Genomic DNA, 26,896 nt, shown 5'->3' on the forward strand with positions numbered 1-26,896 from the left:
ACATTTATTTAGTGGCCAGTGAAAAGACAGGCAAGAAGTTTCTGTTTCTGTTAAGTAGAGGATCTTTTGAAATGCAAGAATGTTCAAAACCTAGAATTTCAGCTGAATCACAGTGGAGGGTGGGGGAGCATTAATTCCAGTAATTCATTATCACCCCAATTTGCAAACAGAATCAATTAACTGTTTTGGATCCTGAGCCAAATCCTGTGTTTGGTGAATATTGTATTCACCAAATTCTCCAATCAGCATATGTTTCAAGTGATCAGATTCCATCAGTGACAAAGTACATGAAACACCATGATGTGCCCACTCAAGTTTCTTTGTTGTTAGACCCTAGAAAAATGAATGTTTCCTCCCTTATGTCCATCACTATCAAATAGATTTTGCTAAGCAACGCACAGTAATGTAAGATCAGAAAACTGAACAGAAGTCTTGAAAAACTCTGTCAGGTCTCCTGAAAACACAATTCTATGTGGAGACCTGAAGGACAACCCAAGGTTAATGAGATGAAGAGGGCTGAGGCTGGAGCTCTGGTCGTCAGCAAAGGGGAGGGCGTGTGCCAGGGCCTCACCTTGAGGCAAGAGCAGGCTCATCCCTCCTGGGGTGCCATGGACTAAGATCATTGCAGTGACACCCTGGCACTTACCCTAATGTGTCTGGCGTACAGTGAGCACCCAGGCTGTGTTAGTTGCGATCACTTCTCATTTTCATTTGTCGGAGGGCTGATGTCATTGTAGAGTAAGTGAATTAATCAGGCTTTTTGCTCCACTAGCCTCTGGCTATCGCCTGTGGCCTTGATTGTGTTATCACAGAAGGCATGTGGGTGTGGGGGACACATGTCTTTGTGGACACCTGGAGCACCAGGTGTGTAGGCATGCAGAACTGTGCATACCTGCACCTAGAGGTCAGGGCTGTAAGGGCGGCATCACTCAGAGAGGGAGGGTGGCAATGGGAGTTCAAGCAGTGTGAATACAGATGAGGTGAGACCAGAGAAAACACCAGAGAGAGCTCAGAGAAAGAGGAAAGATTCCTGGGGGGCTGGGAGACTCAGTTGCCTGCCTGCCTTCTAGTGCCCCCTACCCCTGCCCCTGTCTGGCCAGTGCCTGCCTCTTTTCATCCCAGCCCCCCTGCCTTGCCAGCCTGCAGGCTTGGCACAGCAGTCAGCAACACAGGTGTACCGGGAGCAAGTCACGTGGCATTTCTGCTTCACTAGTGGCACTGTGATCCCTGACGCTGATTTTTTTTTTTTCATCTTTGCTGTGATATCATTCTTCTAAAAGGCTCTCTCACCTGCCTCCAGAACTGGTAACTCCTTGTCAGGGTTCTGCCAAGTACCCTCTGTCCTTATGCAGCCTGTAGAGTTGATTTTCATCAGGCAACCCCTCAGTCTTTATCTCTGTCTAGTACCCATAGGAAGATTCAGTCAGACTTGCAAATGGCACTGATACAATTCACCAGGATGCTGGATGTGGGTGTTTAGAAGCTCTTAATGCCCTCTTTCCTCTTGGACCTTTCCTTGGTCTGCTGGTCCTGTGATTGAGAGGCCGGCTCCTCGCTGGCTGACAGCTTGCAGAGGGCAAGACAGCCTGTACTACTTCAGCCTCTGTATCCACTCCCCACAAGTCTCCTTCCTTGCACAAACCTGCTGCCTCAAAAGCAAAATTCCAAGGAAACCCTCCTGTGTACCTTATTGAGATTCTGGAAGGAGGTTCGGGGGCGCTGCCCCAGACTGGCACCTGATCTTGGTTTGCATTCAGTTCATCCTTTCAGAGCAGGGTCCTGACTCAGCGAAGATTTCTTGGCTGCCTTTCTGCACGTGAGTTCTGAAAGCAGTGCCTGAACTGTTAAGATGCTTGAGGACAATCTTTTGTGGAAATGCCCGGAGGAATGGAAGCATGGTTTGGTGCCAACTTCACAGGCTTTTTCACATCCTCAAGTGGGCATTAAGCAGATTAACACTTATTAAGTATAACCTTCATCCCTCCTGTTGCTAGCCCAAAAGGCCTGAACTAATAACTACTGTGCGAAGATTTAGCTTTGTTGAATATGTGTTAGACTTGGGGATATGTGTTATACCCAAATGTCCATCTTGTAAAGTCTCAGAGCATGAAATTATGTTAACAAATTAAATCAACAAGACATTTTACCTTGCTCACGTAGCTGGTAATGAAATGAACAAAGGCCACTCTCTATGCCATTCTCCCCACAGAGCATATACACACAGGCGATAGGGTGCTCAGCCTCCAAGGTGTATAACCCTATCTGGGGAGTGAGAAGGTGAGAGATGGCATGGGGCTTTCCTAGCGCTTGCCCTGAAGTCTGCTTCTTTCCTACCCACTGGGAATCTGAAGCTCCCAGTTCATGTGCATGCATTTCCCTTAAGGTGCACCATGCATGCTGTCAAAACCTGGCAACTCTCCGCAGAGCCTTTGGTTCATTGAGGATGGGGAAATCCCGATTTCTTTTTTTTTTTTTTAAAGGATTTATTTATTTATTTATACAAGCACTGGGTACAGTCAGAGCATGGGAAGGTGAGAGAATTCACCAGAGCCAGAGCCAGGAACAGAACAGGCAGACCGATGAAATACACTGCTGAGGGGAGCAGCGGGCGGCAGGAGAGGTCTGTGCGCTATGTAGGACCCTCACCAGCTGCCAGGGATCGAATTGTCGCTGCAGAGGCTGCGGGCAGCCTCACAGCCCAGGACTCAACCGCTGCGCCACCAGGGGAGGCCCCCTGATTTCTTTTTGTTTTCTTTTCTTTGCTATTATTATTTTCTTTCCTCTCCATCTGTTTTTCACTATTTTCCCAGTTGAATTTAGCACATCTCCTCACCTTCTTCCTGCTCCCAAAAAGAATGTAGGCTCCACAAGGATGATCGGAATGTTTTTAAAATCTGTAGCTATTTTCCCAGCCCTAAACTCTTGTCTGACATATGGCAGGTACTCAGCAAATGATTGTCTAGTGAATGAATGTTTTGTCAATCTCCCCATTTCTAGTGCTCTCTGAGGCATATTCTTGTGCAATCCTGTCCCAAACCTGTGCAACCCTGCTTCACTCCATTGGGGAAAAGAATGGAATACAAGTTACTTTCACTTAACCTATCGCCCTGAAGTCCTTAACCTATCGCCCTATCGCCCTATCGCCCTGGTGTCTCCCAATCCTTCGGGGTCAAATATATTGTCCTGGACTCCTGTTCCTTATGGTGTGGAAGTTCCAAAGCCATCTCCAATATTTGTAGCAGTTCCAGGGGTGGGGCAGAGCTTAACACGCTGCACTCACTCTGCCTCTTCCCATCCGGTAAGCTTCTCATTGACCCAAATGAGAAACCCAACTGCTTGCCCAGTGCCAGGTGTGTGCACCGACACATGCGGACCATTCACACCAAGCACAGAGAACTGGCTGTCGTGAGGAGGGCTGACTTCACACACTTCACAGAGACACATTGCTACAGCATCCTGGCTCCTGGAAGTTCTTTTGCCTGCCCTGCTACTGGTGATTTTTTCCAGCATTTCACCCTCCACAGCTCCTAGCCTTCATGCTGGTTCTTCTTTCCCGCTTCTCCCTTACCTTTAATTAAAAAACATTTTCTCAGGCAGAGTAACTTAACTGTATATTTGTAGTGAAGGCTCCTAGCTCCAAATCTCCAGGTTCTCATCTTAACTCCCTAACAGTTTATCCATTAGCCTTCTTTTCCTAAACTAACATGGAACTGCTCTCCCTACAAAGGTTGTTAAAAACAAATATTGTTTGACGTCTATTGCAGCTCCATTTGTAAATTTAACAGAGAAGCTAAATATATCTCCTAATCACAGGAGCGCCAAGCCTATTGACTCAACTCAGGATTTCATACAATGAATAAACACATGCTGGTTTCTGCATAGGTGGTCTCTGAAAAGAAACACAAAACACTAATAATCCCCAGAGAGGGGAACTGAGATGGAAGAGAGACTTCCTTCTCATGGGATACACCTTCCTGTATTTAAAACACATTGATATCATAAAGTGTAATGTCAATACATAAGGTACAGGTATGCTGGTCATACCAAAGTGACCATATCTGCTGACCTTAAGCCATATGCGTCATGGGCATGTCTACACGGGATGGATTAGGCTTGGTTCCCAGTTACAGAGAACTTGCCATTCACCATGCATGTCGGTTTTTTCCGTTAGGATTTCCTGGTTGGAAAGAGTTGAGCTCCTCCGCCCTCACTCTCCAAATGTTTAGTATACACCATCTGGTTGAAGAGCCCCTAAACTTCTATGGATATACCCCAGGAACCACTTCTTACCTTGGAAAATACTTTAAAATATTATCTCTTAAATGGAAATAAATTTTCAATGCACTTTAAAGTTTAAAAGAACATCCAGTGGAGAAAGAAAATGTGTTGACAAAATAATCTAAGTAACAATAAAGTGATAACTGCAGTATTTTGAAGTGCATTAAGTATGAGTTTATCAATTATACAAACAAAAATTTCATCATTGATTACTTGATGTTAAGGAAACAACTATCATTTTGAAAACTGATTGAGAATCAATCATCTATCCTGCCTTTCCTATACAAACTGTATTTCATAACTAAATAGTTGATGAGGAAGTTTTTCATTATGGAAGAAGTACAGTAAGTAAATGAAAAAAGAATGCTGGAATCTAAATATCCCTATTTTGCAAGCCCTGTTGATCTAGGCAGAGATCATCAATGACGACTAATATGATAGAAAGAGAGAGATGCCCCTTGGATTTCCTATAAGCTTGTTATTAGATGAAGAAATTTGAATATATTCAGGTTTGATTTCTTTCAGGAAGAATATTTGTGTGCTGTATCATTATGTGTCTTCTGGTGGAAATATGTAACATAAAGTATTCTTCCTGAGATAAAAACATCTGAATCTAATCAAATGTCTATATCTAATAAGAAATGTATAGGAAACACAAAAGTGGATAAACCGGAGACACACTATAGTGGGGGAGAAGGGAGTAGGATCAAAGCTAAGGGGGTGAGAATTGTATGGGGACTATAACCAAGGTGAAAATGCATACATTGTGCAAAAATTAAAAAAGATGTATAAAATATATAAAATTAAAAATAAATAAAAAATAAAATAAATAAAATTAGACAAATCAAAAAAAAGTGGATAAATAATACCATGGAGATGCAATCAGCAAAATTCAAATGCTGGAAAACTCTACAGGGCAAACAAACTACTTTCTTCAATAATAAATTATAAAGGGCAAAAGAGAAAAAGAGGGATGAGACGGAATCTTTAATTTAAGTATATATTTGAAATATTTTAAATTTTAAATATATTAAAATAAATAAAATATACTTTAAAACAAATTTAAGAGATAACCAACTATGGGCCTCCCCGGTGGTGCAGCGGTTGAGCGCTGGGCTGCGAAGCTGCCCGTAGCATCTGCAGCTCTGGTTCGATCCCCGGCCATTGGGTGAGGGTCCCACATGACGTGCAGACTTCTCCTGCCGCCCATTGCTCCCCTCAGCAGTGTACTTCGTCAGTGTGCCTGCTCTGCTCTCCGCTCTAACTCTGGTGAATTCTCTCACCCTCCCGTGCTTCTGACTGTACCCAGTGCTTGTATAAATAAATAAATAAATATTAAAAAAAAAAAGAGAGAAATAACCAACTAGTTGTAATGAATAGACAGGCCATATTTAAATCCTGGTTTAAACAGGGTTAAAATGTTTGGGACAATAAGGGAAATTTGAATACTGAGTAGATATTTGATAACATTAAATTATTGTTAATGTGCTTCTATAGTACAGTAATGTGGTTATGTTTTAGAGATAATATATTGAAATAATTATGGTTAAAATGACTTTTTTAAAAATCTGATAACTATACATAAAAGGCTGTGATGGATATATGGAATTTGTGATGATGTGTGCTTCTGGGAAGGAAACTAGGAATAGGGAGTGGTATGGAAGAGAAACAAACTTTTGGACAGATCATTATTTTATGCACGTAGTATCTTTTCAAAGGACTAACCAAAAAATAAATGAAAAAAAAAAGGTACAAAAGTTAATTTGAACTTGGAAATGCTTACTGGGAAAATGAGATGGTGTAGGTTTCCGTTATAGAGCACGGGGATGAATTAATCCAGACCACATCACAGTAGTTCCCAAGACCGTCTGCATCAGAATTGGGCCCACCTTCCTCCCTCCCAGAATCCAGCCAGAATCCAGGACGGTGAAGAACTACAGACCTGGGTACCAGCTGTTCAGCAAAATTCAAAATACTTCTAACATTGCTTTGGAACTTTGGAATTTATAGGGCAAAAAGACTCCCAAATTTAAACTCAAAGCAGCACAATTTTGAAAGTCTGAAAAGAGGTTTTTTGTTTGTTTGTTTGTTTTTTGATTTGCTGACAGTGATTGAATCTGCAGATGTCACTGTGTAATACTTGGGAGCATCCTTCCATGTTGCCTTCGTTCTGGAAAGGCAGAGTGTGCTCCTGGCAGTGTAACATAGAAATATTTATGGTGATTTTGTATTTTGTTCAATGAAAATAATAGTTTTTTTCCCCCTTACTTCCACTGCTTATTAGAAGTTTATCTTTGAGTAAGCATTTTTTGTTGTTTTTTTCCCCCCAGCATCATTGACAAAGAAGTTTCATTAATGGCAGAAATGGATAAAGTTAAAGAAGAAGCCAGTAAGTACACCATGGTTGTGTGATTAGAAACACTCCCACCGCTGACAGTGATGTGGATTTTGAGAGGGAACCCAATTCACAGAAATTCTGGCTCGTGTGCTCTGTAACCTTAGGCAAGTCACTGATCCCCTGGAAACCTTAGTCACCTCCTCTGTCACTCAAGAGAGAGTAGTATCATCCATTGAGTGTGGACAGAATAGGCACTCAGCAAATAAAAGGTGTCAGCTAAGTATTTAGAATCCAACAGAACTTTTGTGGATATAAAGGACTACTTATAGTTAATTAGATTTAAAACGATACTGAATTTGGTATTATATTTTAAAACATAATTCTATAAGCCTTCGTAGCTTATAGATGTTGCTATGCTCCTTATATAATCACATTTACTTGTTTCTCCTTAGGTTCAATTAATCAAGTTTAACAAATTAAATGCCCTAAAAAATTAGTCCCATTTGAAACTTACTTAAATTCTCCTTTACATTTTTAATTACATTTCTGAATTTAATATATCTGATCCTTTTCTAAGCATTTCAGATACCCAAAAAGGCAAACTCTCAAATCTAACAGGCAAAGTATTTAATCCTTTTGAGCAACTCTTACAAGATTAATCTAACTTTGAGATATGCTAAATGAAGTTTTCTTAAAACACTTTAACTGTGTTTACAAACTTAGTCAAATTTGCTGACAACCGCCAACTTTAACATCTCAGAAGAATCATCCACATGTTTTAAATTGAAAGCGCAAGTGAGATTGCTTAATGTACCAAATACTCTAATTAATGAACACACTAAAATTATTTTGATCATTGCAAAACATTTCTTAAATTTAACGTAAAATATTAATACTCTGGGTTTGATTTATTGTATTATCTTCATATTTGTTTTGAAGCCTTTCCCCTCTTGTAAAGGTACTGAACAGCTAATTTAGGCTGAGGTTTGCAGACTGGAAGATTATTCTCAGTCAGATTCAACAACAAGCAACATGCTGACCCCCCTCTTATAGTTGAATCCAGTCTGCTATGTTAATGGGAACCCGAAAGACATATTTTTCAGCTATGATTTAGTTTTATAATCCTTATCTCTAGGGCATTTTAAATTTGTCATCTTTTCTCAAATTTTATCTCATGGATTAGATAAATGGTAGTCTGCACCCCCAGCCAGAGTTCAGTTACATTCCTTGCCTTTGGCCTTTCTTTTTTACCAGAAGGAAGGATCAGACCTGATTCCTTTTTCTTTTTATATTTTTCTACCAGGTCCTTGGCCTTAATTCAGTAGTCATTCTATGGAAAACATAGACAATCTTGTTAGACAATTTTTCTAAATAATTTGAAATACTATCTTAGGATAAAACTAACATACAGCAAGTTTTAATCAATGAAACTAAATGGGATCCAGGATTAAACTATGGACTATTTAGATAGTTACACAATTCCTTTGATTGTGAAATTATTTTATTATTATGAAACTTGTTGACTCCTTCAGTCCAATTAGATTACCACAGGATTTGGAACTTTTTTCTCAGGTATAGCTTTTCTTTCTTATTTTTTTTTTGTTTCATGTCTTCTTTATAAAAATGCTAACAGTCCACAGAGACACAAATATTTCTCTAGCCCTATACTAGACAGCTACTAGTTAGTCACTTGGTAAGAGAGTAGCAAAGGCCTCCAATTTCATGTGCTCATTCTTGGAGATGTACTAAATGAAATTTTCTTAAACACTCCAATTCTGTTTTTAGTACATCTCGTTCTTCCTTCTGGGGACAATACTGTTAGGTGCCAAGACCTTTGGAATTAGGAGCATCTCTGGAGAGCATCCCCATTTTTAAAACTTATTCAATCAGTAAATACCTACTGCATGTTTCTTTATGTGCTAAGCACTGTTAGAGACTGAAAAAAAAAAAACAGCAACCAGATAAGTCTGAGACCTGCAGTCAGAGAGCTTTTCGCCTAGCTGAACCGGCTAGCTTGGTTGACAGGGTTCACCTAACTTCAGTGATTGCTACTGTAGGTTCTGATTTTAGAACTGCCAGAGCCCTGGGGAAGCCACTTCTCAGGCCTTGGAGGCAAGCCAAGCTGAGCCCAAGTCCAAGTTCCACCCATGGACTGGCAGCGTGACCTTGGACAATTTTGTTAACTTCTCTCTCTGAGGTTTTTTTTTCAGGGAAGTGGAAATGAAAAAAATATGACCTCAAATAGTTACTATAAAGAGAAAAGGAGAAAATATATGTCAGGTACTTACCTGACATAATCTGTGTACAAAAAGGGAAATATTTTTATTAGTAAAGAGGTTCATCCAACCACTCAAATAATAGTCAGAAAATGGAGGTTGGTGGGTACACAGCAGCTCTCAATAATAGACAAAGGGTTTATTAGATAATCAAAATGAGGAGTTGAACCCAGGAAGCAGCCTGACAGACTTTACTCTGTGAGAACAGTTCCAACAGTCACAAGTGTGAGTTGTATATAGATAGGAACAGTGAGTCATTGATGTAAAAAAAAAAAGTAACTATTTTACTTGGAGGGAGGGGGGCTTCTGGTTTTCTCTAGACTTAGTTCTTTCCATTTCCTAAGTTATTTTGACCTAAAGATAAGGTGACAAGGAGTTAGGACTCAATCTGTGCTGTGCACAGCCAATGCAGCATGAGTTCTATCCCCAGGCTGGCCAGGGAACTATCCACATGGCGCAGCAGACCTCTTCTGTCTCGCCCGCTGCTCCCCTCAGCAGTATTTTTGGTCATCTGCCTGTTCTGCTCCCTGCTCTGTCTCTCGCCCTCCTGCGCCTGTGGCCTATACCCCAATTCTTGTATAAATAAATAAATCTTTAAATAAATCTTTTAAAAAAAGATAAGGTGTTATCTATGTGCTGAGGAGGGCAAATGTTGGGGTTTCTGAAGAATGCACTGTGGAGACACAGGTGCACACACCTCTTTTTTTACATCTTCGTTATCTGCCTCTGTGGTCTTTAGTGGGGGTTGAAATGTTGGTTTATCCACAGGCAGCAGATTCTTGCTTAGGTAACTCTGCATAATAGAGTGGAGCCTGTTCTGACTTCATGTGTATGCAGGTGACTTTGCCTTGGAGAGGGGGGAGGCTCCAGAACATTTATGTCAGTCTTTATACATATACAATCCATGCCTCTGACAGCTGTGTCTTCCCCACAGATAGGAAAAAATACTGTGTTTCTCCCCACAAAAAAACTGTCTTTACAACCTCCATCTTGAACTTACTTATCTATGATCTCAATTATTTTCCATATTTTCCATTTTCTGCACATGGTATAAACCACATTCCCTCAATTATAACACAGAACATAAATTATGATGTAAAAGATGTCCCTTGTGGCACCTAACACAATGCTGAAAAGACTGTAGGTACTCCCTAATATTTGTTAAACAAGTTATTATAATTAACTCTGTCTATAGGCTGTGGTGAACATAATGTAATTGCAAATGAAGACGTATATTCTAGATGATGTTACCTCATTTTGTTAATAATAATTGTTGATTTCACATAATTATTTCATTTAACTTCACAACAACCCTGCAAGGTGTGTAGGATGATTACATTTTGCAGATGAAGAGACCAAGGGTGTTGTAGTGCTAGGGTCTCAAACTTTGTTATTAGACCCAGGAAATTAAGGGACTAGATACATTCCTGGGCAACCCCAGGGGAAACAGGGTTGTAGCCCTCACCCATACACCCATACACTTAAGAACATGGTACAAAAACTGACATGCAGAGAGAAATAAAAAAAGGTTTATTTATAAGGGAAGTGAAAAAGGGGGAACAGAGAGAAATTGGCCAACATGTCCTACCAGCAACACAATCCGAGCTGAGACCCCAGGTGCAAGTTGAAGCCAGAAAAGCAAGAGCACAGAGAATGCACATGTTTAGTTTAAGCCCAATGTGGCCCCTTACCTCTGCCCCTCATTGCCAGGGGCCCCCTGTTTAGGAAGCCAGGTCTGTGGCAGGCTGTAAGTTGTGGACACCTGAGAGTTCAAGATGATGGCATCCTTCAGGATGCCATTCACTGGGTTGGAGTTTGGTCCTCTCTGTTCCTCCAAAAGATAGGCATATTTTGGGGGTGTCAAATTTACTAGAGATATGGAAAGAAATCATTACTCTGTGTTAGCAGAAACACAGGTATGTGATGAAATAAAATACAAAATTTGCAAGAATTTTTAAGGAATAAAAGGGATTTCTAAGAATTTTTGTGCTTGAAGAGCTACTTCTGCCCTAACTCCCGCCTCCTCTTCCAGAATTTTGAGTTATCCTCTGTTGAGGAGTACAGAGAAGCTCTAAAATTTTCCATAGTGAAGTAATATGAGCAAGTTTCTCACGTGTTCCAAAAACTTGAAGGAATTTATAAATCCTTTTGAGAAAATGGATTTCAGCATACCAAATACTGTTTATAAAAGCACATAAATAACATTAATCAAGTCCTGAATGTAGTGAAAATCTAAAACTGTACAGAGCTGTTTCCCTCCACAGATTTCCAAAAGGATGGTGCTTTCAAAACATACTTATTATTCTATTTTAAATTATAGGATCAATGAATCTAAGGATCTAATCTGCTTTTTATAATGTGATTGATGTTTTCAGGTGAAACTGTTAGCTTTCCCCAAAGAATATTGACTTTAGATCTCAAGTTTTAGGACTTTTTCATAATGAAAAGCTTTGAAATGTTAATGAGACTATATGTAAGACTCATCCCAACACTTGCTGATGCTAAGTATTCATTTCCATGCATATTTTGCATGAGTGTAAACTCAGAACTTATTGGTGATCTTGCACCTGCATTCCTATTTTAGGGGCCATTTATATCTATTTCTAAAAAAACTTTTGTTTAGTGTGAATGCCCAAGTTCTACTTAATCAAAAAGAACAATTACCCCTAATTGTCACCAGTCCCCTAAATGATCCTTGAAGAAAAGTCAGATCTGTTTAACTGTGTAGTCACTCAGAGTCTGCCAACCCCTTCACTAGCTGCTTATCATGTATGGGAGTTCAGAATTCATTTTTTTGTCTTTGCAAGAGGAAAGTACCCCATTTCATTTTCCAGCTTGAGAATTGTTTTCTCATGCTCCAGGTAATTAATCCCATCCTTAGGTTGAATTATAATGGCAATGGAGCAAAAGGCTCCTAGTCATTCTTAAGTGGGCCTTTTAGAAACAGAACTTCCATCTTTCTTTGCATATTCCTCTTAAATAATGGAATGATTCATGCATTGAACCCTCCATTCCTCAAACATACTGAGCACCCACTTTGTACAGACCCTTGGTGTTGTGAATATAGAGAAGTGTTTGCAGGCAGGTAACATTAGTGATCAGGGAAGGGTAGGAGGACCATGGAAAGCTGGGCACCATGCTTCATCTAGAAGGGCAATGGCTCCAGAGCTCTAACTAATTATTGCCCAGTGGGAATGTTGGCCAAGAGCGGCCAGAAATTCCAGTATTTTAAGAGAAATCCATCTTTCAAATGGAATCTCCTAGTTTTCATATCGGGTAACTCATATGTGGACCAAACAAAACATGTGTTCTGTGGCTATAAGTGATTAAATCCCATGGTTTTATGATTGCTGGTCTATCCGGATAACCTGGGACATAATTCAATAATACATTGCCTGTATTCAGATGAAAATTCCATTCACTCCCATCTGAGAGGTGTGTTTTTCATTCGTTCCTCTGTATTCTGAAAGACCACCAGGCACAGATCAACCTCTGTCCAGCTACAGAGTATTGCAAATGAGAGGCAGAAGATGTCCTGGTAAATAATCTAAGCATAATTAGATTAGTTGAGCAGATGAGTTGGCTTTCTGAGTTATAAATTAGTTATTTTATTGACATCTCAATATTGGTATTTGCATTAAAAGAGGTTTCTCAGTCTATCTGGAAAGTGGTTTATGGTTTGCAGGAAATCTTAATTCTTGATCAATTGTGAGCTTCTTTTTAGGATTTTGAAGTGACTGGGTTTTGACAATATATAAGTTAAGAACTCTGATACTCATAAACCATATTGCTTGACTTTGTGTGTATGCTATGAATCTGGTCTAATGAAGCAGCTGACTCTTGTTCAGCCAAGAATAGAATGCGAATTGGACATGCACATTGTTCTAGCTAAGTGGACTTCTCATGTCTTATAACTCAAAATGCTTGTTCAAAGGAAATAAAGGTGATTCATATATGATTTGAAGTAGAGAGCTACAAATCTTTCTTTTAGAAGATCATACTTCATATTTAAGGCTCACCTTCCGTGTTTGTATTCATTGCTTCCAAGCTCTATGATTTGGGGGAAAGCACACAGACACACAAAAGTTACCCCGTGAACTACCACATCTATTTGAGACTTTAGCTCATCTGACAGATGTGTGAAACATGGCACCAGGGGACTCCTGATGTCTTATCTACATGTGCAGATGCTGAAGATACACATGAATCCAGTTCAATCTGGCTTTGACTTACCCTTGAAATTTTTCCACTGGGGACACTTATAAAAAAGACAAGACTCTCTGGCCTGGAAGTTCTCTCTGGTTGCAAAATGGAAACATATCTGCACAGTATCAAAAGCAGAGGCATTTTTAGCTCACAAAAAGCTAATAAAGTAAAACTTTTATGTCATATTCCCACAGCTAGTCGCCCTAAATGAGTGTATGTTAAAGTTCAGAAGATCTGATGCTGTTAGAATTTAAAAGTACAGCACATACAGAGAAATGGTTTTTGCTTAGTGGACTCCCTACCATTCAGATAGGACTTTAGTATCTTTTGGGGGGAGATAGCCGTTCTGAGTAATGCACAGATTCTAAAGTCCAAATTAAGTAAGTGAGATCAGATGCAGTGTGGTAAATGAAGAAGATTGTGGGTGTGGAGTGAATCAGAAAAGGACTGTGTTTGGTTTGGGGACTGGTGGATCAGAACATAAGGAAATGAGTGGTCGAAATGGGCCACCACCAAAGGCATCCTCCCCTTAGCAACCAACTCAGAAAACATAGTCCAACAGAGCAGTCAGTGGAGGGGAATACTAATTCCAGGAAGTTAGACCGTGTTTAAACCTCTGAAGCTAATGGAGTATTCTTTCTTATTTGGCAGTGGAAATCCTGACTGCTCGTCAGAAGAAAGCAGAAGAACTAAAGAGACTTACCGATCTAGCCAGTCAAATGGCAGAGATGCAGCTGGCTGAACTCAGAGCAGAAATTAAGGTCAGTTTCCAAATATCCCAGCCTGAACCCTGAGCCAGAGATCTGATCCCCATTATATTTGTTCTACATCCACAGAGTGTGCTACTCTCTGAGGATCTGACATCATACAGCCAGCTCTCTTTCACAAGGTTGAAATAGAGGATACAAAAGGGTGAAGAACCACCTAATCACTGTTTTTAAGTACAGTGTGGTTGAAGGGGTTATGTTATTGCAGAGGAGAGATACAAGCTATTTTCTTAGTCAGTGGAGACTGACCTAAATAAAATGTGTTCAGCCATGAATTATAACTGGGATGAGGGATATTATTTTCACTCTCTGTAATTTATGTTTATGTATATAAACACACACACATAGGAACATATATTAAATATGAGGATTCTGAAGAATGCACAATATATGGAGACTTCTTTCCTATATCCTTTTCTAGCTTATTGCCCTTTTATTAAGAATCCCATCTGTAGGGGCCTCCCTGGTGGCCTAGAGGCTAGGATGTGAGTTCGATCCCTGGCAAGGGAGCTAACCCACATGGCACAGCAGACCTCTCCTGTCTTGCCCGCTGCTCCCCTTAGCAGTACATTTCAGTAAATCCACCTGTTGTGCTTCCCACTCTGTCTCTGGTGAGTCCTCTCACCCCTCCATACCTCTAGCCTACACCCCAGTTCTTCTACACAAAAATAAAATAAAAAGAATCCCATCTACAAATGTATTTAGTAAATTTCTGCTGCAAGCAATAGAAATTTACCCTTGCTAACATCAAAAACAAGTAGAACTTAAGAGAGAAAGAGAGAGAACAAGTAGAAATTGAAAGAGTATGAGTATAGTTCACTAATGCAGAATGTGATCAAAGAATTTGGCTACAATTAGGCAGGAACCCAGGCAGCCAGCAGGGTAATGTAGGTAGAGGTATTTACTGGACATTGTTCAGGGCACCATCAGTGAATGACCTCCAGACATCATCAGCCTTTGTGTCACCCTACTTAAGTCAAATTCCAGAGAACAATTCTTATCAACCTCCACTTAGGTCACATCCATTTGGCCAGGTGGAGTCTTTATTCGCAGACCCACCAAGGCTGTGGATCTTCAGAAATTCATTGGAGTAATTACCAGAAAGGCAAAAACAAGTGTTTACAAAATAGAAAGTTAACAACTTATAAATCTGCCCTTTGTACCTTTTTCTTGTGCATATACATGTACTCTGTTGCTGACCCACTTCTAGGAAACTAGAGCATTTTCAAGCACAGTTGCTGCTAACTTTATTAGTAGCATTGTCTGCTGATCTGGGCATAAAACTGGTTGGGTGTGATAGAAACTAGCAAGTGACTTTTCAGTCTCCTCCATCCCAGTTAAGAATGAAAGTAGCCTATTGGGAATGAGGGCTTCCAAGGGTCCTGAAATCTTCTTACCTTTTCTCTGTTGCCGCCCACCTAGTTAATTGCAATACTTCCTTACTTGTCTTCTTCCAATCTCTCCCTCCACCCTGATCATCCATTCTAAGACCAGGGTTAAACCCCCAGAGCAGATCTGGTCTCCTCCAATATGGCCTACTCTTCCCCTCAGAATAAAATCCTCAACTGGACTCCAATAATATACATCAAGGCTACCACATCCAGCCTGTTAGAACATCAAGTGAGGAATGTGATGGTGCCAGCTTCCGGCCTATTGAAATCTACTCATCCTCCAAGTTTTCTTTTCTGCCTATCAAGATTCCACTCATCATAAAATGGTTGACAGCATAGGCTTTGGAATGACACAGTCCATCTTCTGTGTCCTTGGATAAAGTACATATTTTCCTAGATACTTAGAACTTTAATTCTCCCTCTGTAAGATAGAATAATAGTACTGACTTCATAATAATGTGACCAGATGAAAACGAGATTATCTGTGAAGATTTTGATCCTTTTCTGATAGGTGTCTGCTACTTTTCCTTTACTGTTCCAACTCCAATACTTCCTCTTTCATAACCCTTTCCCCATTCTCCTCAGTAGGAAATGATTTCTTCCCTTGGATATTTCTAAAGCATCTACCACATTTTACCTTATATTGTGTTTAGTGGTAACTGTTGTGTAGGCCACATGTAAACTCCCTGGTAAACTCAAGGAGTGACTGAGTCATAGTTATTTCTGTAATTCTCACTCTGTCATCTACACAAAGATCTTAATTTTTAAATGAATAAAAAAATCATGTCTTTCCCAATTCTCTTAACAGCACTTGAAATTCCATTATCCAAGATAATATTTTCTGGATACAAAGACTTTTTGGACTCCCTAGTTCCTGTTAAAATGTAGATGGGGGCCTCTCTGGTGGTGCAGGTTGTTGAGTGTTGCACTGTGAAGCTGTCCGCAGCCTCTGCAGCCTCTGCAGCGCAGGTTCCACCCCCAGCCAGCCAGATTGAAACCTACATGGTGCGGCAGACCTCTCTTGTCATGCCCATTGCTCTCCTCAACAGTGTATTTAGTCAGTCTGCCTATTCTGGTCCCTGCTCTATCTCTGGTGAATCCTCTCACTCTCCCATGCATCTCGCCTGTACCCCGGTTCTTGTAAAAATAAAATAAAATTAAATTAAATAATAAAATTAAATAAAATAAAATAGGATGGGTGTCTAGGAAGGATGACATGTTTTCTCATAAGGGTTAATATCTTAGCAGGTCATTGACCAAATTAGAAAGATCCTGAATAGCAACCCAGAAAATTGCAGCAGGGTGTGAAGAGTTAGCATGAAGCCAAGGGGTGCAGAAAGGTGAAATAGAGGAGTCCAAATACACATTTGGCCTGTATCACAGTTTTGTCTGAACTCAGGAAAGACAGGACCCGCCGTGGTCCTAGGACAAACAGGCCAAGTCGAACCTGATCTAAGGGAGCCCTCCCTGTAACAACAGCCTGATCCTTCCCTAATCTGCCCCTACCCCACCCCTCATTAGTACCGTCACTAGTAACTGAGCACATAGTGAATAAATCTACAGCGCCTCAGCCATTTCTGTAATTGTGGGGCTCCTGTTTTACTTCTCTTTCCTCCAGCACTTTGTCAGCGAGCGTAAATATGATGAAGAGCTCGGGAAAGCTGCCCGATTCTCCTGTGACATTGAACAGCTAAAGGCCCAAATCATGCTCTGCGGAGAAAGTGAGTTTTGCATACTTGTTAAATAATTCTGTGTGAGCAAGCTTGGTGCTATTTGGAATGGAGATTGGAAATGTCAGATGTGCAGTCCCCCACGGGGGCTAAAGTGAGGTCTAAAGAGATTTAATGATCTAAGGTCATGACACAAGTCACTTGAAATGTCAAGATTTGAACTTAGAGTCTCCAAATGCCACTGCCCATCAGTAAATCCCCAGGATTTATTAAGTGAAACAGAACAGATTAATAAGTGTGTACCTTTTGCAAACTTTTCCTAAGCACCACCAGATAAACTGCTCTCTGCTTTCAAACATCCTGGTAATACAGAGACCTGTTACACTGAGAATGAGTCTTCCTGATAAATCGAGAAACAATGGGCCATTGTGGTGAAGGGCCCAGGGCCCAGCTGTTGTGTGTGCTCTGCAGCGCCCCGCCTTCTGGGTTCTCTGCACTGAGTGAAGCCTGCAGGTAATGAAAGACTTCACTTCAACCCTTGGCTTTACTCTGGTTCCCTATTAAGCCTTAATTAGAACCGCTAATGGGCAACAAAATTGGCTGATACATCTTCCCTCCTCCAGCCCACCCATCAGAGGAGGTGGGAATGAGCTAACTAAGGTGGCTTCAACGGTGATCCCAAGGAGGGAAGAAAGACAAGTGAGGGGCATGGAGTACCCACAGCCTCATAATCAACTGAAAAACTGATTTGACCATACATTTGTTTCCGAAGTGTAAAAAAAAAAAAATCTCAAAATTACAGAACTATATTAAATATTTTTATTAGTTATATATTAAATAGAACATACTTCTTTTGTATGTTCCTCACATTTTAATGTACATATCTCCTGTTCACTTAAGTTATATGTAATTATGCTATACATTATAATTTACTATACTACAGATATGTATAGAAATATAACTTGCTCTTTATTACTTCACAGTTTATAGTTGACACTCATCCATGTCAACATATTTAACTGATTATATATTTAATTGACATATTCAGTCCCCTGATTGTGAACATTTAGGTTGTTTCCAGTTTTTCACCATTAAAAGAACACTGCAGTGAGCGTCCTTGTTCACACATCCTTGGCAATTATCTGATCTTCTGATTTCTTACAAATTATTTTCCTTTTTTCCTATATGCTTTCTCCCATATGAAAGAATCTATTTGCCATTCTCTAGCCTCAAATTTTGTTCCATCTCTAAAGACACATTTAGAGAAATTCACATTGGAAATGTACATTCACAATGGAAATGTAACTGCCTATCCAGTTTCCACTCGGGACTGATGATGAGTGAGACTCCAGTGCACTCCCTGAACTGGGAGGCTGGCGAGGACACCTTTACCTGCTTCCCTCAGGTGCCATCCATCTAGTGGGAAAAACCTTCCCTTAGCCAAATTCCTAGTGTTCACGAGCCTCACATATTTGAGACAATAGTCCTCAAAAGACCTTTTTCTGCTCAGCTTTGTTGAAAGCATTGAGAGCCCACAGTTACTGAAACAGAAATAGTGCACTCTGAGCTGAAAGAAGCAATGACGGCGCCCCCCCCCACCCCAAAAGAAGCTGAATCTAGGAGCACAAGAGCCACAAAAGCCCCCAAGTCATGTTTGGACATCCCCAACGTGCTGTCACACCATATCTATACAATAAAGGGACAGGGATGCTTCCTGCTCTTTCCATTTCTAATGTTCTGTGAAACCCACTAGTCATGCCTAATCCTCTGGGAGCACCCTGGGATTAAGTCTCATCCAACACAGGTGGCAGAGAAAATTGCTTTTAAAAATTGGTGACAATTTTAAAATTCAAAGGTCTTACTGTCCTGCCTGGCAGTCCAATTTGGTGAACTGTGAGAGGGAAATGATGACTTTATCCTTGAATGGATCCCCCCCATGCCCCAATTCAGCATAATCACACAGAAATCATCCCATCAAAACCCACTCCTTTCAAAACCAGCAGGAATGGGGATAATAAACATTGAACAGGCCTGCCCGAGCCTGCCGGGAATCTGTCTGATTAGCCTGCTTTGACATTAGCATTGGAATTGGTACAGATTTGCAGTGGGGCTGTAGAAAATAGAGTTGATAAAAAGGCAGATAATGGAGCTCTAATGGAATAGAAAGGATGCTTTGGGGGCGGCAGGCCTGACTATCATTGGAGGATACGTATGATTCTGGCTGATAAAGTTCCTAACACCCAGCATTACCCCATTCCCTGTTCTCAGAGCATCATGGCACTGAAGGGCAAAGTAAACAACCACCTCCCAGTCTTCTGTGCCTCTGTTGTATGGACTGGTCCAGGGAACTGCCAAGAATCTCAGGAATGGCCTTGGTGATAGGAAATAGGAGGCAGAATGCATTTTGGACAAGGGGGTGAGGGGATACTTCTGGGTTTCCTTATTCCTTGTCCCTTGGTGATTCTGACCTAAAAGATAATATTAAAGTTGCCCGGATATGCAATATTTCTTGCAAATGTCTCCTAACTTGGATGATTATGCTATAATCACAGTTCAGTGGTTCTCACAGAAGAAATTTGGTGGTCTCTAAGCACCAAAGTGCCCTTTCAAATGACAGCTCTCAAAAATAAAACTTTTCTTAATGTTTTTATGAAGCTCCTGCCAATTTCCACATCTCCTGATGGGTTACTGAGGCTGCAGGGCTCCTGGCCTAGCCCATAACACCTAGCACTTTGTTTTTGCAGTTACACACCCAAAGAACAACTATTCCTCAAGAACTCCCTGCAGCTCCCTGCTGCCTCTGCTGAATGCTCACCCAGCAGCCTCTGGAAAACAGAATAACTTTACCCGAAAATCATCCAGTCACAACAAGCCCTCTGAGGGTAAAGCAGCAAACCCCAAAATGGCGAACAATCTTCCCAGCACTGCCGACACCTCTCACCAGGCCATGCCTGTGAACAAGCAGGTAAGCTGTTCTTCAGGGGTTCCTGTAGACCCTGGTGCATAATGACAGGGAAAAAAACTCATTTGCAAAGGAGAAAAACAGCCATTGTTGGATGCAGAGCAAGCTGGGATTGCCTCCACCTGCTCCCCGCCCCCCCTCACCCGCTCAGCTTCTCACCCCAAGAGCCCTGAGAGACCACACCTGTGCTCCCTGACCATACAGCCCACACTCCAGAGGTGTTTTCCATATGGAGAAGTGACCTTTGTACACTGCTGACAGCATTAGCAAAGGGTACATACACCTCAGAGGCCAAGCTTCCCTCACGCCCTCCAGGGCTACTGTCCCACTTGCCTGCATGTGGAAGGGACTCATAGGAACAAGACACGATTAGTAAGAGGAAATTGACTTTTTTTAAGCTCATTTAATTCCCATTTTGTTTATTTTATCAGTAAGAGATCATAGTTCAAACTTTCCTCTCTTCTCTTGGACTTCCAGTAAAGAGAATACATTTTAAAGTGACATTACTCTTATCTACCCTGACACCTAATAACAAGATTCCGAAGGACTTTCTGTTCTTTTTCTTCTCCACTATATCCTTGAGAAGTGATTTCCCCATCTTTAGAGAATGAATAAGAAATGGAATTTGATGATACAGAGGTTGGACTTGCTGAAAAGTCACCTTTAATGATCTCTAGGACAGAGAGCTCGAATAAAGGGACGTTTTTTCTTAAACATTCCAAATACTAGTTTTCTAACAAGTGCACTGTTGGATTTTGTGGTCTTGGTCTTTTAGAATTCTCATTAATGATGCTGGCAGACATTTTCCCTGGCCCCAGCTGTCTTTGTGAACTTTTAAAATAACATCTTCACAAGGGATATTTTATATATTCATAGGTTGAAGGTCATCATCATATCTGTTTTACTTGTAGTGTGACTGCATCTCCACAGATTTTGTTCCATGCTCATTATTAAAGACCATACTAATATTAAGTCTAAAATTTAGTCTTGAGATTCACTTTCACAATTTCTTTGAAAATACAGTAGGCCAGATTCAATGTATTTATATTGAGACTTTTTCAGCTCACTGTTTTATCATTTTCAGCAAAGCGTGTTTAAGTTGAATTATATGTCCACCTCAAAACCTGTAGACCCAGCAAGAAGGCCTTTGTGCAGGGCCCTATGCTTTAAAAACCCCCTCTAGTTCTCCCCCAGTCATGGCCCACCCTTGCCATGAGACCGAGGAGATATACTACCCAAATCTGTACTCTCCCCTCTGGAAAGTGCTCCAAGGACTCAAGATCCTGGAATTCTATTTCCTTACGATACCAAGGCTACTCTCAGAGTCTGTTAGGGCTGCTTCTAGTATAACTGATGATGTATCTGGCTGGATACACCATCTTGAGGGCAGATAATACTACTGCTTTGTACACCTCTGGTTCCAAAGAGTGATAATTTGTGGGAGTGAGGACAAAGCTTAGGTGTGCAGGCTAGAGCATCCACATTCAGGGCCGCAAACCCCCTTACAGTGTGGGGCAGAGCCAGAAGTAGGAAGAAACAGTATTCAGACCTATGGTTTGTGGGCCTGCATTTGTCCTGTTGCTCGAGACTCTGAATTATTAGGGGTAGGTCTGCCCTAAACCTGTAGCATCCAGTCACAATGCACAAATTAAGAACTTTACTTACACATCATCAAAAAAAAAATTATACATTTTAGTAGAAGAGTTTTGATTTTAAAAAGCGGTTCTTGTAACAACCTACTTAGGAATCTTGTCAGAAGACAGTATGTGAAATGGAAATGGCTCCATAATTTTTTTAGTTATAGACCTTGGTCAAGTCCCTTAAACTCATTATCCTTAGTATAAAATGAAGCAGGTGATAGCAGCTATCTTAAGGATAACTGTGATGATAAATGAGATAACATGAAGTACATTGCTGAGTGCCCTGCACACTATAAGTGTTCCGTAAATGTTGGCCATTGTTGACCTTAAGGAGTTCAGAAATCTTTCCTTTACACAGGGCTGGTTGCTGTGGTTGTGGTGGCTGATTTGTTACAGGAATAATTTTTCACTGTGGTGCTTTAAAATTCATGGCTGAAAATAGAAAAAAAGTTTAGAAAAAAACAAACTACCTCTATGAAAATAAATCGCATCTCTATAGTCCATCAAGATCTACCAGATGTACCTCACCTCTGTGCTTGCCCAAGATAATATTTCTGAACTATAAGATACTTGCTTTGAAATAAAATAGAGAAGAAAAATTACAGACAGAATTTTACATTTTTCTTCATTTATGTAGTCAGAGTTCATGTACATAGTCTGTACAGAGTCTCCCAGAAATTTTCATGGTTGAGAATCATCATTGCACTGCCCCTGTGTTACATTTCTTCCTGATGTATTTTAAGCACACTTTGCGGGTTTTATTTGGCCTGGTCTTGAATTGTCTTATACTCATGTGACTTCTCTTTCAACACCAGTAATACTCTTAGCATCCCATGGACAAAACAGCCCACTGTTCTTTTAAGATGTAGGATTTTATCAAGTTAGCCTTATTTGCCTGTTATTATATTCTGGGGTACAAAAAACTTACCTGTGGTTTGGCCATCTGATCTGGTTTCCCTGATGTGTACTGATGTTATCTGTAGCTTGTTAGCATCTAACAACTATCTCTTTTCTGTTTTTGTTTTTTTGTTTGGTTTTGGTTTTGGTTTTGTTTTGTTTCATTTTTGGTAGAATGGGTCTTCTAGCCAAAGACGAAGATTTAATCCACAGTATCATAACAACAGGCTCAATGGCTCTGCCAAGCCGCAGGGTGGTGGTAATGAAGCTGACCCCATGGTGAAGGGCAACAACCGCCATGAACACAGAAGACAGCCTCACAACGGTTTCCGGCCCAAAAACAAAGGGGGTGCCAAAAATCAAGAGGCCTCCTTGGGGACAAAAACCCCCGAGGCCCCCATCCACTCCGAAAAGCCCCGGCGAAGGCAGCACGCTGCAGACAACTCGGAGGCCAGACCTTTCCGGGGTAATGTCTCCAGGGTTTCACAGTGCAATCTCTGCCCCACGAGAATAGAAGTTTCCACAGATGCCACGGTTCTCTCAGTCCCAGCTGTGACATTGGTGGCCTGAGCTAGGAGAGAAAAAGATTCAGTTTTCACTCAGTTTTGGTTCCCTGCCCAAGGTGCTGACCCAATTCGCTGCCAAAAGAGAGTCAATCAGTATATACAAACCCTATATGGTTGTGTCATCCTCTCTTAATCATTTTTACTAATTCTAATAATCAGCTCTAGCTTGCTTCATAACTTTCATGGCTTTGCTTGATCTGTTGATGCTTTTTCTCATCAAGACATTGCAGCATTTTAGCCAGGCAGTATTTACTCATTTGTTAGGAAAAATCAAGAATTGGCTGGAGATCAGAGCCTCAGTAGCGACCTATGTTGTAGCAGTGATGTCAGTCTATTGATTGTCTTTAGAGAGTTAATGTTGAAAAAAATTCTTATTGATCAGACAAACATGATCTGCCGAAGACACATGCGCTTTTGTAGAATTTAACATCTGGTGTTTTTCTGGAAAATATATATATACATATATTGCTTTATTTGAAACAAATTAAAATATGCTGCATTTGACTCCTGGCTTGTTTCTTTTATTTGATGCCCATTTTCTTATTAAATACACCATGTGGCACTTTCAAATGCAGTTAGCAGCTAGAGGTTGTGGCACACAGCTCCGTGCTATACTGTTTCTCTTGAGATAAATATCCTTTCAGAAAAAACAATGCTTACAAATGGCCGCAGCCAGTACATTACCCACGTGTAGGTGGGTACGCAGCCCACTCGTGTAAAACACTGTGTGGGAAGACTTGGTTCCAGGTAACATCAATCTCAGCTCCACATCTCTTAATAAAGAGAATTTATTGGCTCAGTGACTGAAAAGTCCAGTATCAACATATGCCTTGGGCCCAAATGAATCAGGGTTCTGGCTCTTTCTCCTTGACATCTCAGGTCTCCTGCCTTAGGTTGACATTGTGTTCACAATGATGGTAGAGGTGACCTGGCTCCTGAGAGTCAAGACCATCTCCCACACTGTCAGAAGAAAGAAGCTCTCCAGGCACCACCAACGTGGAGCATGTATCTTTCTCAAAAGTCCCAGCAAGTCCTTTGCATGTTATTGACCCAGAATGCTAAACCAGGCATCAAAGCAGGAGAGTACTAATTAGCATAGACTAATCAGAGCCCATCCCTGGCACTGAGGGGTGGCCATCTGCCCAGAAGTACATGGGCTGTGTGGAGAAGGACGGCTGTTAGTTCAGGAGGAGAGAGTGGATACTGAGTGCCCCGACCTCAAATAGCCCCAAGCCCCTCTTTGACTGCCACTCAGGTACGGGCTCTGCTTCCATAACGCTTCCATGTGCCCTACAGACTGTTGGCCTCTTTCAAATACAAATGTGTACTTCCAGTTCAACATTACCATTTTTTCTAACAAGCCAGGTTTGGTGGTTTTCTTCCACAGAGCAGATCAGCTGAGCCTGCAGGCCACAGAAGCTTGTGTTTCTTTTGCCGAGCATAGAAGGATGTTTGAGAAAGAGAGCACTTTCTGAGGTCTTTCAGTGTACCCAGAGATTTAACAGGAATTTGAAATGTTGTCACATTCCAGGAAGGAAGGAAGAGTTTGTTCATTCAAATAAGAAAGATAAATGTTCAGGGCTGCAATCCATGTTTACTCTGTCTGAGGCTTTGAATATATATTTTAGAAGACAGAGGACTTGGCACAAATTTTGTGTAGCAAGATTTGGATCACCACTGAAAAATGTCAGTTGGTATGTGACAACGTTAAAGATGACTCAAGTAATTTTTGCAAAGAAAAAACAATGAATTTGCCAGCTCAGGGTTGGACCCGACCCTCTCAACCTTGACTCACTTGCTGTCTGGGTTAAGAAAGTTCAAACACATCCCTAACAAATGCTCCCAGATCACAAAAAAAGAAACAAAGAATGCTAAAAATGTTTATACACCTGATTATATCTTTTTCCAGAACTTTGCCTTTCTTTCAGATTCTGGGCATGTGAGCATTTATTAATCTGAATTTTTGAAACAGTGGTTTCAATATTTTAGTGCCCGTGTCAGGCCATTTAAATACTGCATTATAAATCTTCTGATCTGATGGAACCACTGGCATGATCCTAGAGATTTGGGTAAAATGCTGCTATTCTTTTAAAATATTTTAAACGCCTCTTTAAAAATCCATGGGTTATGAGTGTGCTGATATCTCTACTTAATGCACAAAAGCTAGAAGAATAGAGTCTTCTCTCTTAAACATCTCTCTGACAGAGGCTAAAACATCTTAATATCTGTGAAGATTGGGATTTAAAGAATAACTTCAAAACTCAGCTACATTGTACCACCAAGCCTCCATCTGTGAGATTTTAAACCTCCCTGTTGGGTTGCCAATTACATTCCAAATTTATATTTCATTTGACAATCTCTATATACTGCAGCTCTGTCCTGTTGAGCCTGTCCTATGGGTGCTGAATGCAGCAAGGCTTAAAAAGTTAAACCTAAATTATCACAAAATTCACCCTTTAAGCCCATACATGAGTTTGGGGAGAGTAGGGGAGAAGGGATTTCATTAGGCACCCACCATATCCAATTTTAAGCTCAGTTCACAAGCAGTTCAATTCTGCTGCCCCCAGAAAGATTCTAATTAAACATTCTAAGGTCGACCAATTGAGGTTAATGGGAAATGTTGCCAGACCAAAAGCAACCTGCAGATTTTTGCCAAGCAAGCAATTTGGGGATTCTCTCAATAGCCCGTGTTTGAGTCTCCACCTCGATTTAACCTTCTAAAGAGGGAAACTAGGGTTGGGACAGTTCTTTTCCTAGGGTAATTCGGTCGGTGGTTAGTAGTCCTGAGATAACAACTAGATAGAAACCTTCATTCAACATCACCCTTTGACTAAACATTCTCCTCTATCCCTTACTCCCTTTTAACTCTGTATCCAGTGCTGTCTGTGTAGAGTGCCCTCTTGTGTCTAGAGATGGTATGATTTTCATTTCTCAGCATCCAAGAAGCAAGTAATGATACATTTTTTATATTTTTATTTTTTTAACCACGCCTGTTTCAGAAATCATACCTAAAATTTGGGCACAGGGGACTGGACTCCAGATTGCCCTCAAGTTACCAAAACATAAATCAAAAGAAAAAGAATCTGTCACTTGCTTCCAGATTTCCTAAGCAAACTATAACACAGCAAAAGACCACCACTATCATCATCATCATTAGAATAAGTCAACTGCATAATATATGGCCCCTACATCTTCCTGAAAGTAGTAATCCATCTTAACTGCTCAATTTGGTAAGAAAAATTATGAAGAGTTTCAAAGTCCCAGGAACTCTTTTATTACTTCAGAATTTGACAGCACAATTTTAATACTTTTAAGTATTAAAGCTATTACCAGAACTTTTTTTTTCACCCTTTGCTTTTTCCTACCAGCCTTTATAAATTCTAAGGAAACTTTCTATCTATTCTTAGTTACCAAGAAGCAGGTTCCCAATCCTTGGAGCCAGATCAGCCAAAACCAGTATTCATTACAACAGCCCCTCAGACAAAGGCACTCTGGTCTGGACCCAGTTGTACTGTCCAAAAACTCATAGTGTTGGTCTCTCATACACAAGGTTTTTATAAATTATTTTCTTGTCTCATTTTCAAAAGGCCCCTTGTTTATAAACTTGCTTCTTTCACAGCTCAGAACAGCTTCCGGTGCTACCACTAAGTTTCAAATTTCATAGCAGATTACCATATACAATTTTTTGAAAATAAACACTAAAGCAAAGTTGTTTATTTACCTGAGAAAGTATGTAGATTTCTGACCAAAAATAAAAATGTATTTCAGAACCGCTACTAGAGGGACCAAAGAATTTCTGCAGAAAATAAATGTAATAAGCACTTCTTTTCACAACAGAAAATATCCTATTTTTAACTTCAGATACATAAGTTTGAATTAGATTTACCTATTCCTAGTCTTTTGAG

General features: G+C 40.5%; 1 protein-coding gene across 8 annotated transcripts in view; it reads left to right on the forward strand.

The window, feature by feature from the left end:
* The window catches only part of SPATS2L (spermatogenesis associated serine rich 2 like), a 171,755-nt gene that overhangs the window by 142,159 nt on the left and 2,700 nt on the right, over positions 1-26,896 (forward strand). For 6 of the 8 annotated variants that reach the window (XM_054699981.1, XM_054699976.1, XM_054699979.1 and 3 more), the window contains 5 exons: positions 6,609-6,667; positions 13,750-13,859; positions 16,875-16,977; positions 19,671-19,891; positions 22,600-22,891. In XM_054699981.1, the coding sequence (XP_054555956.1) occupies positions 6,609-6,667; positions 13,750-13,859; positions 16,875-16,977; positions 19,671-19,891; positions 22,600-22,891 (785 nt within the window). Of the gene's footprint in view, positions 1-6,608; positions 6,668-13,749; positions 13,860-16,874; positions 16,978-19,670; positions 19,892-22,599; positions 23,496-26,896 lie in introns of those variants that run through there. The other 2 variants (XM_037523797.2, XM_054699982.1) reach the window with 1 other exon arrangement.

The sequence above is a fragment of the Talpa occidentalis genome, unplaced genomic scaffold (genome assembly GCF_014898055.3).
Source record: "Talpa occidentalis isolate TD23 unplaced genomic scaffold, MPIMG_talOcc4v2.1 talOcc4.3, whole genome shotgun sequence".
Lineage (NCBI taxonomy): Eukaryota > Metazoa > Chordata > Mammalia > Eulipotyphla > Talpidae > Talpa > Talpa occidentalis.